General features: G+C 40.3%; 2 protein-coding genes across 3 annotated transcripts; one reads left to right on the top strand and one right to left on the bottom strand.

The window, feature by feature from the left end:
* The first annotated feature begins 330 nt into the window (after positions 1–330).
* LOC111272804 (uncharacterized) lies at positions 331–4525 on the top strand. Its single transcript, XM_022854440.2, has 3 exons — positions 331–2562; positions 2837–3019; positions 3460–4525. Exons 1-3 carry the CDS (start codon positions 1653–1655, stop codon positions 4080–4082), a joined length of 1716 nt encoding a protein of 571 aa, XP_022710175.1. The 5' UTR covers positions 331–1652; the 3' UTR covers positions 4083–4525.
* A 33-nt stretch (positions 4526–4558) lies between these two features.
* On the bottom strand, positions 4559–17283 carry LOC111272805 (leukocyte elastase inhibitor C). 2 transcript variants are annotated; one of them, XM_022854441.2, is made up of 4 exons: positions 9112–17283; positions 6602–7484; positions 6155–6292; positions 4559–5911 (listed from the first exon to the last, which is right to left on the bottom strand). In XM_022854441.2, exons 1-4 carry the CDS (start codon positions 9220–9222, stop codon positions 5727–5729), a joined length of 1317 nt encoding a protein of 438 aa, XP_022710176.1. In that variant the 5' UTR covers positions 9223–17283; the 3' UTR covers positions 4559–5726. The 2 variants fall into 2 exon arrangements, with proteins under 2 accessions (XP_022710176.1, XP_086829521.1); XM_086973395.1 differs by having other exon boundaries at positions 6602–6977.
* Positions 17284–17291: the final 8 nt, after the last annotated feature.

Raw genomic sequence — 17291 nt, 5'->3', positions numbered from 1 at the left:
GCACCAGGCTGCGAAGACCCCCTTCACTGCTCCGCAGGGATCTTAGCCAAAGTCCTTTACGGCAAGCTATTACGATGTTCCCTTTGTAACTGTCAGCTGCCAGCCGTCATCCTATTGATACCAAAAGGGGTCTCGTATTTCTCAGCTGAACCACTCTTTGGCAATAGATTGTTACTCAAGTCACACGATCTGACTTCATTCTTGCTTAATTCAGATCTCACCTGATTGAACCACTAATTAAACTTGCTTATTTTTCTCATTATACTTGCATAAATCACTTATGCAGAAAAGGAAATACTTACATAGGATAAAACGCAAATGCACTCTTTTTGATATTTGTTCATTTCACGCGTCAGCTCCTTTATTTCGACAGGACGTGATCAGCAGCAAACGGTACTTCTTTAACAGCCTTTCGTCCAACGGCATGTTTCTCCCGTATATTAAAAACTCTATAGAAAGTGTAGATACTTCGAATCTATGCAGAAGCCTCCGTCCGAAGTTGACAGACTATTTATTACTTGACTAACTTAAGGAACCGTGACTCGCTTCGCTCAGGACTATCACACAGCTAGTAATGGTCCTAGAGTTCGTGGTTCGAAACTATTATGTTATTAGCTGGCTTTACAACTTTGTTCGATATTTAGTAACACGATCGACGTAAAAATTTCATAATCCTTATCATAATGAAGTTGCAACTAGGGTGAACAATATTTAACATGTAAGCTGGTTTCTAAGTGTCTCTTCGTGTAGTCTTTCCGATATTATCACGACGGATACTCACTCGATTTTCCAAAAAAACGCAATTTATTCTAAATCTATTTAAAATGTATCACTTTTTACGCTGACAATGTTATTTCTTACCTCAGCGACATCCAATGAATGGTCGGCGAGTCTCCCGTACACCTCAAGGGTAAGCCTTGTTCTAATTTTGACTGCCATTTGTTAGCCTTATGTGACATAATACAGTTTCTTGTTTGGTTAATAAACGGTTTTCAAAGTTCAAGTTGTTATTTGACTGCGTTCACAGACGCTAACATATTTAGCCGAAGTAATAATATAAAATTATTATTATATTCTTATAGCTGAGCTCGTTGCCCATTACGAGACTGCTTAAACTCAACTCTATGCATTCCCTATCGAAGGGCACTGTCTCAATGGCCTTTTGAGTAAGGGTTGTGTCTCTCAGTGTTTGCCTAACGATAGCTTCTCCTTCGTTTTTCCCAAAAAGCATCTGCCTAAACATAACTCGACATTTATCTACTAATATCGCAACCGCTAGTGATACATTAAACGGAGCCAAGATCTGCAATAGCTGACCATACGCTCGGAGCTAAAACATGTTTTCCAGAAAATGTAACGTGTGATGTATCTGTACTTGGTTGGCTTTAGCTCTGTATGTACACGTGTTCCTTTGATCTTCCTAGCGACTCCACCGAAGAGGGGAGAGAGGCCGCCTTAGGAGAGGGCGTCCTCGCGCTCCCGTAGAATCGTGTTTTCGGGACTCGTCTCGCATACAACACTCTGGTGCATTTAGCTCAGGTGTCCGCCGCCGAAAGAACCTACGCATTACTCCACCAACTATGCCCAGCTGATCGTGGCTTCCGAGTACCAGGATGGTTGAGTCTGTTCCGTAGGGCAAAGTTCTGTGCACGATGGCCAGTCCTCGGTTGTCGACTCTCTATCAAGAGGCCCATCTACCGGCCGATATCCTCGAGCGTTTCAAGAAGTTTCGAGACAGTGGCAAGTTCTGTGACGTCACTATGCTGGTCAATGGCGAAGAATTGCATGCTCATAAAGTGTTACTAGCTTCGTGTAGTCCGTATTTTGAATCGGTGTTAAAGTCCCACCGAGTTGTAGGCGAAAGACTCCATGTGCCAATACCAGTAGGCACGATTCGTGCATTTCGAAGCGTCTTGGCTTTCATCTACACTGGATCAATTAATATTGAAACAAGCAACATGTTAGACCTATTGAGCATGGCGAATTTTCTTCTGCTGTTCAAGCTGAAGGCGTTTATCGCAGAGGTTATGGAATCGACGATATGCAGCAATAACGTTCTAGCGGTACGCGAAGCCGCTATTAAATACTACCTGCCGAATCTACATCTGGCTGCAAGTAGCTTTATAAAAGATAACCTCGAGCTGGTAAAACCATCCTTGCTCCGACTTGACTTCGTCAGGTTGGAGGAACTTATACTAGATAAATGTATAAATATCGATCGAGGTTCATACCTAGCCTCACTTGTTATTTCGTGGGTCTGTTTTCGTTATAAGGAACGATTTCATCTCTTACGACTTGTTCTTTGCTTAGTTGACTGGAGTGATTTCTCTCCCGGTCAGGTGGTAGCGTTAGTTATAAAACGTCCACAGGCAAAGGAGCTTCTTCCGATAATGTTGAATGTATTTGAAGAGCTAAGAAATAATGAAAGCACTCCTTTAGAGGTGGATTTAATGGCAACGAGAATTCAACTTGAACGAATTGCTGTAGATGCGGCGATTGACGCACTGGCTAGACAGGACGATGAGAGGGCTCTAGGCTCTGCGGAGGAGAACAGCGACGACGGTAAGACGAAATGTTGAAGCATAAGTACCTGCGTAGGTATTATGCTTCTTGGATACTTTACTTTAGATATGACATGTAATCTCTAATTTCGCCTAGAGGCGCGCAATTTCAAAAAGAAAGACGTAACCTTCTAGGCAAACTTACTCTTTGAACCTTGGATATAGTCAACGTAGCCGCGGTACGTTTCTATCAGTTCAGTCATTTTAACAGTATTCGTGCGGGTAAAGGTTCGCGACTAAGTATATGTTTATACGTTTACCACTTTGGGTTCCAGATAGTCATCCTCGTCTGATGAATGGCGACATCCGCATGGATGATCTTGGTGGAGACACAGATGTTTCAGAGGACGACATAGCCCCCGTTAGCGCAAGCAGTGACGTGAAAGGCATCTGTTGCGAAAAATGTACTTTTATCGGTAAAGGGGAACATGCAAGATCGCTTCTCAGGAACCACATCGGTAATATTTTACCTTAGGCCATCAAAACACTGCGGTTATTTTTAGCAGAGTAATATAGGAATAAACATTTTACTGTATTTGTATTTTCGCTATAGCCCGTCACGTTTATTTGTTGCTGCTACCGTCGTAGCATTTAGTGCATTTTTTTTCGAGGTATACAGATAGTCGTATCAAAAATTCCTACGCCAGCCATTGCTACACACTGTGTTGCGTTTCTATCGTGATTAACTATACGATTCCCATATACGGGTTTCATCTTGTTTAGTTTCCAATTTGCTATCCTTAGAATAGCTTATATTATATATGACGCCATCGATTTAAAATACGAACGTTGCATATTGTCACTTTCAATAAGTGATTGACTAAGTTAACTGATAAGTTAACTGACTTTTCTAAACACAAATTTTAATAAAATAGTCTGATTATATGTTTGCTTGCAGAACAAGTCCATGTGCGCCAAATTACATATAAATGCTTCCTGTGTGGGTTCACATGTACGTGGAAACGACAATTTCTTGACCATCTTAAAAATACCCATTTTCCTCGCAGTCCTCCCTACCGCTGCGATGCATGTGAGCATCGTACATTGAAGATTTCCACCCTCGTGCGCCATCGACGTAAACACCTCTCGGATAGGCCTTTTTCTTGCGAGCTATGCACATACAAATGCCGCCATCAGGCCCAACTAGAAACACATTGTAGGCTTCATAAGGTCGATCGCCCATACGTTTGTCGTTGGTGCAGACACTCCTTCGTGACACAGGAAGCTCTTGACACACATCTGAAACAGACGCACCCCGGAGAGCGTTTCCTGCGCTGTGACCAATGCTCGTACCGAACCCGTTACCCCCATCATCTAGCTACACACCGACGTGTTCACCTTAAAAGTGTTTTTCATTGCCCGGAAGCCCTGTGCACGTTTACGACACCATCCGAAGCGCAGCTGGAAACGCATATCCGACGGCATATCCCAGAGAAAACGCAGCTGTGTCCCACCTGTGGAAAAACGTTTGCTGACAAGGCCCACCTGCTAAGGCATATGCGTTCACACAACGATAAATGATTGTGGTCGTCATCATCAATATTACCCTCAAAACAGAAGGACCTTCAGCAGGGCCAAATTCATAAGGCCGATATAAGGGACATCAGAGGGACACAAATGTCAGACTAGAACGCGGACTGTCGGTGAACCGTTGCGCTCGAATAGATCACTTTCAGTGCGATCCCTAGCCCAGACGGTTTGTATGCTTTCCACACTCATGTCAAACGATGTATTATTTGGTTGGCAGTTTGCGAGCAAATACTGCAGATGATGTTATAAGGTCGTTCAGATTTGCTATTTTCCCGCGCGTCCTGCACACTAGCAGGTAGGCAGGTCGCGCGAGCCGCTAATTTAGAGGACAATTAAATAGATCGAATGTTTAGCTCAATCATCTAGTCTAAATGTCTACCGCAAGCGTTATTAATTCAACTAGCCTAAATAAATAGGAGAGGTTATGGATCATATATCGGTGTCTTTTTTAATAAAAACACAAAATATATCAATTGTATAATCTATTGAATAATATTACTACAAGTGTTAACTGAAAATGTATAGATCTAACAGATTACGATTATATATATGGCGCAAAACAGATTTGGTCGTACCGCTCACCGCTTCGGCAGGTCGGATTTAGCACTGCCTATTGTCAAAAACAAAAAGTCTTCGGGGCCGATGCTTGCGTCCAGCCACTCGATTAAGTGTGAAATTGTGTAGGTAGATGCTGAGAGATTCACTGTCTGTAGTATACATTAAATAATTTAAAAAATAACAGTATTTGGTAAAATTCAATCGAGCTCGAAAGAGCGACAATATCAGTGAGTAAATTTCGGGACGCCAAGTATAGTGGTACGATTATAAACGATCTGGATTTGCGAAGACCTCAAATTTGTCTTGGTACGTTAGTATATCTGCCCTTTCGAAGAGAAACAAGCGATTTCTTATAAGGCTAATCGTTGCCAAGATATGGCTGCATAGTATTGCGCGAGGTTTTTCCCAAAAAATGTTCAATTCGACAGTTTATATCGTTTATAAGGATTTAACAAAGTACACGAATGACAGAAAAAAAAAACAGTATCACAAGTAAGAACAACTAAGGAACGTTTCAATGTCAAGTTCGCCAACATATTTTCCATGCATCCATCTATTGATATAACTTGATTTGCTTTGTAGTATCCTAGGAATAGGTTTTAATTTTAGATATCTATATGACGTTTGAACAGCTCCTTAGAATTCTATTGATTTAACACGGAAATTTCTCAACGTAGAGCCGTGCTTTAAATACTACAGAAATAATCCTACATATAGAATAGCATCAATCATAGCACGTACGATAAGCTAAAAAAAAGTCTAACTATCCTAGTAGTCATCAAATAACATGATCTGTAGTCATAATGTAGTGACGATTTAAACTGTTATATTACATCATACTGCACGCTTTACGAGCACGTAAACGAGACGGAACGCGTGCATGACACATTGCTTCTAATAGTATCATCGATTAGAAAAAAAAAAAGCATAAAGCCAAACTGTACACACTGACACTCCTGATTAAGGGGATCTACGCACGCAAGCACATTTTATATGTAAATATACTCATTTACTATGACTTTTTTTTTTTACCGTACTCTCTATCCGTTTGCTTCTTGCTTTTACTTGTTCTTATGGCTAAGAACGTCGGCCAACGCCCAAATAGCGGCTACTGGACCCCAATGCCGACGGCAGAGGTCCTCGTGGACCTGGCGCTTGGCCGTTGTTCATGCGAAGTATCTTGCCAGCGAAAAAGATAGCGCCTGTGGGTTTATGAACCACGAAGAACACGAATGGATGCCGCACATTGAATGATGGATGTCCTGATATCATGAATCATACAAAAAAACATTAAGTAATGTCTGTATAGAGTGAATAGTCTTGTGTGACCATAAATCACATTCTACCTTTGGCTAAACTAATTTCTACATGAAACTGCGTTATGACAATTTTTGAACATCATTAGCTTATATAAGGAACAGGTACGCTGTCATTGAAAAATACTATATCAGTTAGGCTTTCTCTACTGTACAATGCTACTTCGGGAGGATTTCGAACGAACTTACTAGAATAATTTATGATCGGAGCTGTCGTCAGAGCAACTGCTTCAGTTCCTCGTTCGTCAACTTGAATCTTAGCCTTGTGAATTACGTCATCTAGAACAATTTGACCCATTGGGTCAATTTCCGGGAGATTTGCTGCACCTATAATAAAAACGATATGGTTAGATCACGACACATCTGTCTATAATTGACCGTTTTCTCGAAAAAAACTTTCTTCAAAATGAGGTATATTTTATTAAGCAAGTGAACACCGATGTTTTACCAGAATCAAGAATAAGAAATGATGTGGTGGATGAATTTGATTGCAGATTTTTCTTTAATTTGGACGCTCTCGGCTTACACAAAAGGAACAATATACCTGAACAAACAAAAATACTTGAATCAATATGGCGTATCGCACTAATTGTAACTTATGGCTACATTTAGTATAATTTATTCCTTTATACGCACCTGGAGTAAACAGATCATGGACACCAAGATCGTACAGATGCTGCTTGAACCGATAGCTACCCTGCGCTTCGAAACGGGGTATATGCAAATCGAGTGATTCGTTTTGATAATTATCCAAGTCATCAATAAGCTTCAGAACGTTGAGTCTTTGTAGCATTCGGTCGACGCCTCGTGGATGCTTCGGTAGCAGGATGAGCATTACCGAGATATCACCTTCATACGCCAGCTGAATGGCATCGGCTTCGATTTCGGGCAGAGACTTCACGGGGAAAATATGTCGCATATACATCATCTTCACCGGGACCTCGTTAACGCCATCATCGGCGAACGTGGAGTCAAACGATGATCGCACTGAGAAGGGCTGTTTCCAGAAGCCCTTCAAGTAAACAGCATTCATTAGAACCATTTGTGTATCTGGGCTGAAGCTACCAACGGGGTTAGGAATTTGTCCATGGGTAGCCTTTGTGATAAGCTGGTTTATTTGGCTAGCGGCCTCGTGAGGTCGCGAGAAGTCCACATTTTCCACGGACGAAGAAAACGCATCATTAATGATGTTCCTGTACGTCTGGCTGACGTTGAGACCCTTTCGGGTGAACAGAAAATTGCCCAACTCGAACGAGAAACCCACGTTCTTAGCAGCCCTTCCAGCAACTGAGATACTTCGAAGAGGCGATTTAATCATGTCTTGATTCAGTCCAAACTGCTCATAGTTGAGGACGCGAAACAACTCCTTCATTGTATTTCCATCCGATGCGAAATAGAGCATGCTCAGTGCGATGGACAATGATACAGGCGCTAAGATAGTGTTGTCATTATTTGAAATTAAATACTTCATCAGATTCAAACCAAAACTGTTTCCAGCCAATATCACCTTTCGAAGTTCCTGCGGACATGAGCAGAAATGCGAGCGATATTTGAGATAATACATTTTGTGTTGTATCTCAGCTGGAAAATTTAATAGCTCCACTGTCTAACAAAAACAGTGTTGCCTGTTTCAAAATGTATACTAAGCAAGCAATGAACGTTAAGAAATACCCTCTCGTAAATTATCAATTCTCGGTGGTAATACGAAAAAAACGTAGCTTTTTATTGCAGTACCAGTAATAAATGACAGATAGGCCTCACATACACGCTAGTTTTTATAATAAAGTATCGTCTTCAATTCGTGATATCAAGATGTATAAACCTGACCGGCAAGAAAAAAATGCGCTTATCAGTGTAGCTTTTTACGGCAACGGTATAATATTAGTAATACGATGAAAAGTATGTCGTACGATTTCAATTCTGTAGAAGCAAATTAAGAAATTCGATAGAAACATAGTTAAATTACCAGCGATACGCTTGCCGTTAACTGCGGCCTTTCTAAGAAAACGCAATTTGTGAGGCGTTTGCAGCAGTAGATAAGAGGTAGAGTCCCCTATTTCTTGCCTATTGTTGATATAGCCGAGCGCGGTCACAAGGCACGACATCATTCTACTGACGTATTAGCTAGTTTTCTTATTTTTGTCTGTTAATATACTCTTCCACATCTACTTGCTGCGGTTTTCCGAAGGCACAGCTCTTAGTTAACTTGTTGATCAGCTGTCACTGGTCACACTATGACGCTATAGGCAGTTATTATAACGGTAAGATTGGGCCAAATACGACAGCTGGTATCATGGTTTGTATCTTGTGTACGGGGTTGGCGAGCTCGAACGCCCAAGGAAATAGACACCGTATTGTGGGGAATCTGATTGTCCTGGCTCGATGCTGATGAGGACGGAGTGCTGGAATGGCTTGAATGTGGCGAATAGGACAGGGTGCCATAGGAATATATCGGTCCATAATAGTCGCGTATTGATGCATACTGCACACTCGGAAGCGATGAGATGCGCCAATTGCAACAACAACAACATTTAGGTAATCTGCCATTACTGAACTGAAACATATTAAAATAGAGGTTTTCACAGATGCGCATCGCTCCTTCCTTGTTCAACTTGTATTTAAATTGTAAGATTACGACGTAAACGATCATGACGTTTTTGTAAACCCGTGCGTGGATGAATGTGCAGAATCTCTGTAATGAGCAACTGTAAAATGAGAAACCTAATTTGTCTCGTATTGTGTTATTGTTATTATTACGTCTACTACTTGCGCTTTCTGAATCCCTAAGGGATCTGATGCTTTTAAGTCCTCCACTCACGTTCGACTTTTGCTTACGCTAACGTTATTTCTACTTCAAAAAAAATGCGGCCGTATGACTTTATAATTGCATCGATGACGCATCTATGTTACAGCAAGGGGTTTTATAGCAAACTAGAGGACGCAGCAACGCTGGTCGGCCACTCTTCCGTCGTAACGATACCAAAGAGATTTTCTCAAAGCTTTAACCTCACAATAGCCAGTGGCCGACGCATGCATCAGCCGCTGCATTACGCGGGCGGCGGCCGCCATACCGAATACATGATATTTACATAATGTTCTGTGAATGTCGCGTTCTAGCGTTGTCATGTCATGCCATGGTGACGCACCTCATCATGTCTCGTTTGCACAAAGTTACGAGAACGCTTTCGAACGAACTGTCCATAGACCGCGCAGGTTGCCAGAAGAAGCACAACGACGGCGCGCCAATAGCACCCCATGCTTGTTGCTGAAGTAACACGAAAGACCACGCGCCGGTCTTCAGTCCTCACACCTGGTGTGGTAAACAAAACTTGCTGCTGATGCACCACCGAAATCCGTACGAAAATCCTATTGCTCCGTCACCAAAAAGCACCTAAGTGACGACGACGGCACCTGCAAACTCTTTACAAGACGGCTTTAATAATATATTCGCTCGTACTCAGTTCAGCAGCAATCATGACATGTAATAGACGATCAGGACGGCCGTCGGTCGGTCGGTCGGTCGGTCGATCGATCTGCTTTGCCAGGGACGGTACACGCCTCCCTCTCATTCCTTCGACGGTTTTGGCTCACAGGGGAAATGGAGTTGCTATCAGCGGAGGGCGAGCGAAGGTGCTCCTTCTACTGCTGCCACCGCTGCTACTGGCAAGGGGAGGTGAATATACTAAAATTATCTCGTTTTGTTCTGCAAACTGGAACCATCGATTCGGTAGCTGGTGGCGGCCAACTGGGCGTTAGCCGGCAGCAAATACCACCTGGGGTAACCGTGAGGATATGCACAATCTGTGGGTCGGAGTAATCAACAACAGCAGAGAGAAAAAGCCGCCCTTTCTGCACAAGAGAATACCTATGCCTGTAATGCTCCCGCCGTTGACGGTACTTGTGCATTCTCGGTGCGCTGACATAGTATGCCTTTGCTCTTTCGCCGGAAATCCCCGTAAGCGTACAATAATGAGAAGCTGTCCTCTTTTATGATTATATGCCTCAGTAATAATGCCACCAGCAGTAACAGCCACGAGGCGTAGTAAAGAGCTCTCATCAATAAATAAATCGCGTTCGTTGCAGCTTTTTCGAATAAAAAAAGAACACATGAGTACACCGAAGAGGGAGAAAGCAAAGAGCCTGCTAACTGAAAGTGAACGGGGGTGGGAGATTTTTGGCAACGCTAGTAGACGTTAAACCCCGCTATCCCGCTATTGTAACAGCAACAACACGAGTAGATAGGGACACAAAAGAGAAGGGTTCAATAGCTCGGCAACTAAAGACCTTAAATTCATTGTCTGTCCTCCATATCGTCCCCGAGTTTTTCGGTTTTGTCCTTGTTAGTTCAGAAGCTTGGTCGTCGTTTGACAACGCGCAACCAGTTCGGATGAGATGCCTAAATAGGATACATAGTGAAATGACAAACACAATGCCCACCATAATCTTGCCATATGTATTAGACAAAGTTCATTTCAAACTAAATTCGAAGGTCCGATATAACTAACATGCGTTCAGCAATCACATTATGCATACAGCCGTTGCCCACATGAAACCATGCGCAAAATCGGAGTTGTCTTTCTTCTATTCTGATTTTAAAAGAGACAACCTTCTATTTACAATATATAATCTTCCTTTTAGCGCGTATGCTTAAAGGACTTAGACTCTTTGCATTGCTGTTACCTATATCTTGTGAGTTCCCAATGTGGTGTTGCTTCACATTGCGATTATTCGGCAATCAAATGCAGCTTACACATTTATCAAAAGCTGAAATGTACAATAAAAAAAAAAAAAAAAAAAAAAACCAATGCCAAACAAAGGCACATCACATTTGCCTGTGCGACAGTTTTGCAATTTCTGGGCACGAAGCAAAACGCCACGAGTAATGGCTTTTGCTGTATACATATACGGACCACGTGGAAAGTGAAGGTCGGTGGTGCTCACGTGTTTAATTTTATGTAGTCGTCGACACAAGCCGGACACCAGCAGAAGTTGCTGTGCCTGTCAATGCCTTCGTTTTCATCAGGCTCAACCAAGAATTTGCCGATAGATCAGCGTCATGTGGACGTCACTGAGAATTCCGAAGTGACAAAGTTGCCACTGGCTTCAGGTCAGAACACCGACAACCACGGTTATCGCTAGTTATAGCTGGATTGTCTTGGCAGGGAAAGTACAACAGGAAAAGGAAAAAACAGAACTAAGCATTGCTTAGAAATGTATCTGAAGTGCAGTCTCTATACCAGCCGCTTCGTCTTCGAAATATTGTTTGCTATAATTTCAATTATTACGATTTGGCTATCCCAGAATAGAAATATTGTTATCCATTTACGTGCTTGCGACGTACCTGGACACAGATATCGCATCAGACCCATGTACTCCTATTAAAGATGTTTACGCGTCGCTGATGCGTAATTGTTATCATTAGTCCTCATACACGTGCCTGCTCCAATGCAGAAATTCACGATACCGTCACGCCAGCTGCTCACAACGCTTTCGTTGAGGTTTTATGTTTAATATTGTGTATCTCTAGGTAATAATGCATGAAGTGCGCAACTTACCCGTTAGACAACACCAGTAGATTTTTACAGAAAGAAATAAGCCGTTCTGAAGTTTCATTACTATGAAATTCTATCATATAATTATGCGAATCTTCTAAATGAAGATTCTGCTTGGAGGTCTACTGTTGCCTACAACTCAAGGTAGATATGTGTTTAGTCGAGGAATGTTTTCCCTGTAATAACAAGGGTGCTAAAGTTACGACTTCATCCGTTATGCGCGGATAACTTAATGATTATTCAGCACTTTTTTTTTTTTGCTCCTCACGATCCAGATGCTTCCGAACGCTTTTGATCTTATCGCTGCGACTTTCATAAGAATTAAACTAGATAAGGTGAAGTAAAAGCTTGGAAAAAAAAATGTATATCAAATTGTCGTATATTAGAAAACAATGACTCGCGCAGGGGCAGTTTGCGCTTCAACAGAACACAAAGCGCCTTCCTATAAATATTAAATTTTATTTATTAGCCTCTACTGCGCAGTAAGAGAGCACTTTATATACTGTGTTTTAATAGTCCTATGAATATAAAAAAAGAAAAAAATAATTATGTAAGCGTATATTCTTTCAAAATTTAGTAGATATAAGCAAAAAACGTTCATGATAGACGTGTATTAACGAGCGAACGGTATGGCGCTGACTGAAAGATACTAGGCATTGTTCCATCTAGAGGCCGAAATTTCGTATCATGCCATGTCGCTCAGAAACCTTAAGACAGACCTTGATTACCAATAGAGAATAAAGTTGCCTTTCTTTTAATAAGCAAACTATCAGTGATATTCAAAAAGAAGCCACTGCAACATTGTCTAATCTAAATGACATTATGGCCTCACATTTTGATGCTATTCTTAAAAATCACTTAAATTTTATCCAGAAAATTCTTTGTTGTTTATACAGAAATGTTACCATTATCGAATTTTACTTTAGAAAAGGGACTATTGCGATATTCATTCTCCATTTTGCTTCTAAAATTCAATCCGGGAAGTTAACCATGCATCGTAGGAAAACGTGTGCTGCAGTAGCTCCGTATCACATACGTTTGATAGATGCTATAAATAGAGATTGATTTCAGATAGACATTTATAAAGGCATTGTAAGAATTTAAAGTTGAACTAATTAAGTGTAACCTGTCCTGACTGTCCACGGGAAAGCAAACGCCTTCAAAGAAAACGTACAAATATTGCAGGCCATGTTAAAAGCAAGAGCTTCCTTTTACGTTCTTGGAAAGGTAAAAGCATCAGAGGCAAGAGTTACAAATGACTAAGGACGTCACCAGCACTTGTCCACTGCCGGCCATATAGCGACGAAACCTCATAGTGCATTTCACTTAATTAAGCAGTTTTAGCACTAGTGAAAATATATAGCGCAGTGCTAGTATAAAAACATGACGGGTTGTTGGATGCCTAGCAAAATTACGCTTCATACGATACAATAAAAGTAAGTAATAGTCCGTTAATTATGTAAAAGAAGAAAATTTAATTTTTCTTACGTTTAGTTTCCTTTCAGACCAGTAAAGCATGCCACCATTGTAGCCGCTAGATTCGGACTCACGATTGAAGCATATCATGACCAGTACGTTGTACGAGGATAGAAGGATGCTGGGAATATTGTTAACATCTATCTAAAAAGATGCTTTTTAAGATGCTACCTAAAAAGATGACGTTTTACCATGTTTATCAAGCCACACCCATACGACTATGTTAGAAAATTACTAAACTGTCACCAAAACCGATCCATGATACACGTATGGCCGTATGTTTATGTGACACTTGTAGGTCAAACATCAAACCCATTCTTCAGTACTTTTTAGATAAGAAATGTTCGGCTGTTTTTTTTTCGAAAACAAAAAAAAAAAAAAAAAACCAAAAAAAGATAGAGTACCAAAAAAGCATCATATTCTCTATTAAAAAAAAACTAGTGAAGGGGGCAAGTAATGGCAATGCTGTAGATAGCTTTAAGACTCTAAGCAATATTACCGAAATTACTAATTCATTATTGAATGAATAAATAGAATCTCTTGAACATAGTTAAATATTAACTAGGAAGAACAACACTTTTTAAAACAGCGTACACTATATGATATTCAGTGAGTTTACAGTATTTTGAGACAGACGTGGGCTGTTGCACGTGGTGTATGGGACAAATAAAACCAGACTTAAATTTCAGTAACACTATGTAGGTGCTCCCTAGCGCCGCAGTTCTTAAAACAAGAAAAAAAAAGCTGCATTTATAAAAACAATCCTTTTTTTACCCTTTTGTTTCTGACCACACTGAAAGCCATAAACCATAGTTATCGTTTTTAATGCATATCATCATTGAGAAATTTTTAAATTCAAGATCGATTCGCGCCGTCCGATTCCACGTTACCTTCGAAGAATACATTTGCATTTAGAGTTGGCATTTACGCAAAATGAATAGTCTCCCGTACGACTTTCGGCTGCTTCATTAATGCTTTAATCTGTGGCTCCTTATAGAACAGCAGACGCTGCTTCTAGTTGTTATGTTTTCAGAAAAAAACTATTAGATACTAAAGGTATCTTTGAAAAGCAGGCTAATGTTTCTATTCTACATTATTAGTGAAATTATATCAACCATAATAAATAATTCTACTACACAGAATGAACACATAAAGCTCGTGTTGGCTTTTTTGATGACTTTCATTATTCTGTCTTATTTCCTTTTCATCCTTAGTCATCTGTTCTGGGTTGATTCGTGCTTGATAACATTTGCTATTTTTTTTATTGTCAGCATTTTTCCGACCGGCAGGGGCGAGTGTCTATGGGTTCCTACTCAGTATGATCGCCAACAAGGCGTCGAGTAGCTATACCTTCTTCGAACGGAAGGAGCAACCGGTTTTCACCAGAGAGAGAAACATTGGCAGCTTGCATCCTCTTTTCAATTCTAGATCACTTGACCTTCTATGTTTTGCGTATCATTGCGCATGAGACCCGTACACAGGGGTGAGGTTTTAGGGAACGACAGAAAAAACAGTTTCCTTAGTCTAATAAACTGATTCGAAATCTTGGTGCGCAATTTTACAGGCAGTAATACAATCTGGGCACGATCTTCTCATTCTACTCCAACTTATGAGGCGCACTATCAAAGTTTACCTTAATACAACGATACTTTCATTGAATCATTGGTTTATTAAAGATATATTAAACTTGAGGTTATACTACGTCGCACAGTGTGCGACACTTTGTTTCTCATACGGCGATGGCCGTATCTTGTAGCTATGATATCAGCTAACAATGGAACTTCTGCCATTCTCTAATCGAAATCCAAGGCTTTCAGCTGCAGGGAGTACCTTATAGCCACACCGCATTTCAATGAAGTATCGGGGGTACTTCGCTGTTAAAAAACGCTGTCATGAAACACTGACCACAACCTAGGCGAGTTCGCCTTCACTGCGATATGGTGTCGTCAACGTCGTCCAGTCGTCGAAGTAGCTGTTTGATACTAAAAATTCTCTCTTTGGTAACATCAGTAAGTCACAGCAAACAAAAAGCGCTTGACCAGTGAAGCGGCTTAGGCAAACCCTCCTCCATTTTTCATGTAACTCAACCTCCTGCCGGAACGTCAGTCTCAGCTACCCAAATCGTAACATAGATGTCTTAGTTTATAGTCCAGTAATAGTATTAGTATCAATAGATGCCTTCCGACCTCGGCCTTTGATCCATCTCAATTTTCAAGGCCTCGCTGACCTCCTCCCTCGTTTTGGAGCTCTTAGCTTATGTTATAGGGTTATTTCTACCGTGAGTGAGGAGCGTCGTGATTCTTCTCTTGTAGTGTATATCAATGCTATTGAACACGTCGTTCACTTTAGTCTATACAGCCTCCCTGTTTTTGCACGTTGCTACTCCATCCATCCATCCATCCATCTATCTCATTATTTGTGCATTGCCTTTTGTCTTATTATTACCACTGATATCATTCTCGTTATAGTTTTATAATTATTTATTATTAAATTAACTATTTTGACCTTTGGCGATTCTTTTCCTCGATGGTGCATTCTGCCTATTTACTGCTTTCTGTCGTATATTTAATATCGCCAGATGGAACCTACCATTGGTTGACCGCAACCACTGCTTTTATAATTTATAAGGATCAGTCATAATGACCTGAACAGGTTGGCCTGTGCGTCCTTTTGTTGTTGTTGTTGTTGTTGTCACGTGGCCGTTGTTACAATTGTTATTGTTCTTTTTCTTATTCAATCCCTACTAAATATGTTAACTTGAACATACCAAAACTGAAATAAGCTGCGTCGAAATCACCGCCATACTGTTGCTGCAATTTATAATAACAAATTCGCATTTTTCCCTACAAAAACCGCTGATAGGTCCCACTTCTTCTGGCATGTGTGGTAGTCGAACTATGCTACAGCAGAAAAAAATAACCAGTGAATACTGTCACTTCAGTTAATCTTGCAAGGTATAAGCTGTTGACTATGCAAAGTTGTCTCTGATCTTTGTTTGTCTCTTTTCTAAACGCGTTGGTCGATCTTCCTCTAGGTGGGCGTTGATTGCGCCCCCATATCGTCGGTCGGACTCGGTGGAATGGCACCGTATGCAGGTCAATGACCGCTTTTTTTTCACTCATTTCAATTTCTTTCATGTCACACTTACACACGTAAACATATTCGTATCATGTTTATATATATATATATACATATATATATATATATGCATATACATATATATATACAAACATATATACATATATATATATATATATAATCACCGGACCTTAAAATTAATGGACGAGTTAAGAATACCTATATTAAGAATAATAAGTAGCCACAGCAAATAATACACGTAATTAATGTCAGTATACATTCTAAATGTCATTTCTAACAGTTGTATCATTCCTGTTGTTCTTAATAGCATCCTAATTGTTTCGTTAATGTCTAAAAAATAACATGCTTAGTAACTTGTGTGTAGAGACTACTTATGCCGGGAAGCTGATACGTAATTTAACAAAAAGTCGCTCTGACGAAAGCAACAGTAAAGGTCGAATGCTACCAATTAATGGATACAAACAGTGTGATTTGATGAGCAGACGTTGCTTCGTGTCAAAAACCCTTTGGCAGGGAAAACAGGTCGATGCACCTAACCTATCAGTTTATAATAATAAAAGTAAATTCTTTGACGAAATAAAAAAATTCACACTAGACTTAAATAGCTACATAATAAGCTACTCGAACAGAGCGTGACATAAAAGTTCAACAAATCTCACCCGTAAATAAAACTAGACAAGAATCGTAATGTATGTGCCTATTATGTTGGCCATAATTAAGTTACTTCAAAATACATTTGTCGAGCTAGAAAGTAAGGAACTTCGACACTACGGCGCCATGTATGCGTATCTAATATCGAAATTGTCACACGTGTAATGTCTCATCAGGTAATTACGAGGAATTACGGTCAGAAATACAAGCAACGTCTATTTATGTTAATTTAATTAATTAGCTACTCTGAAGGCGTTCAGAGGTACAGACATGCCGCACTACAATCAAATCCTGTAAAAAAAAACGCAAACATATACTGCATCTACAAGAAAGCTGTAATTAATAGAACAATCTAACATTATCAAGGACAAATAGTCTATGCAGCAAACGATCAAAGAAAAATGGGTTATAATCATGAAATTCTGTTTGTTAAAATGTGTCAAGACGTTTGTTGTATCAAAGAGACAAACGCAATTTCGTCGTCTTACCGTCTAACGATTTATGTCGTCTTTTACCGGTCTGCAGCATATATATATATATATATATAT

Source organism: Varroa jacobsoni, unplaced genomic scaffold (genome assembly GCF_002532875.2).
Source record: "Varroa jacobsoni isolate VJ856 unplaced genomic scaffold, vjacob_1.0 contig03321, whole genome shotgun sequence".
NCBI lineage: Eukaryota > Metazoa > Arthropoda > Arachnida > Mesostigmata > Varroidae > Varroa > Varroa jacobsoni.
The sequence above is the reverse complement of the archived record's forward strand: the minus strand, read 5'-3'. Positions and strand labels throughout refer to the sequence as shown.

Coding starts and splice junctions, on each gene's coding strand:
- LOC111272805 (XM_022854441.2), bottom strand. CDS start 9,222: ATGGGGTGCTATTGGCGCGCCGTCGTTGTGCTTCTTCTGGCAACCTGC. Junction 6,293..6,601: donor CCATGATCTGTTTACTCCAG/GTGCGTATAAAG, acceptor TTTTTATTATAG/GTGCAGCAAATCTCCCGGAA. Junction 5,912..6,154: donor TCCGATCATAAATTATTCTA/GTAAGTTCGTTC, acceptor TCATGATATCAG/GACATCCATCATTCAATGTG.
- LOC111272804 (XM_022854440.2), top strand. CDS start 1,653: ATGGCCAGTCCTCGGTTGTCGACTCTCTATCAAGAGGCCCATCTACCG. Junction 2,563..2,836: donor GGAGGAGAACAGCGACGACG/GTAAGACGAAAT, acceptor TTTGGGTTCCAG/ATAGTCATCCTCGTCTGATG. Junction 3,020..3,459: donor GCTTCTCAGGAACCACATCG/GTAATATTTTAC, acceptor GTTTGCTTGCAG/AACAAGTCCATGTGCGCCAA.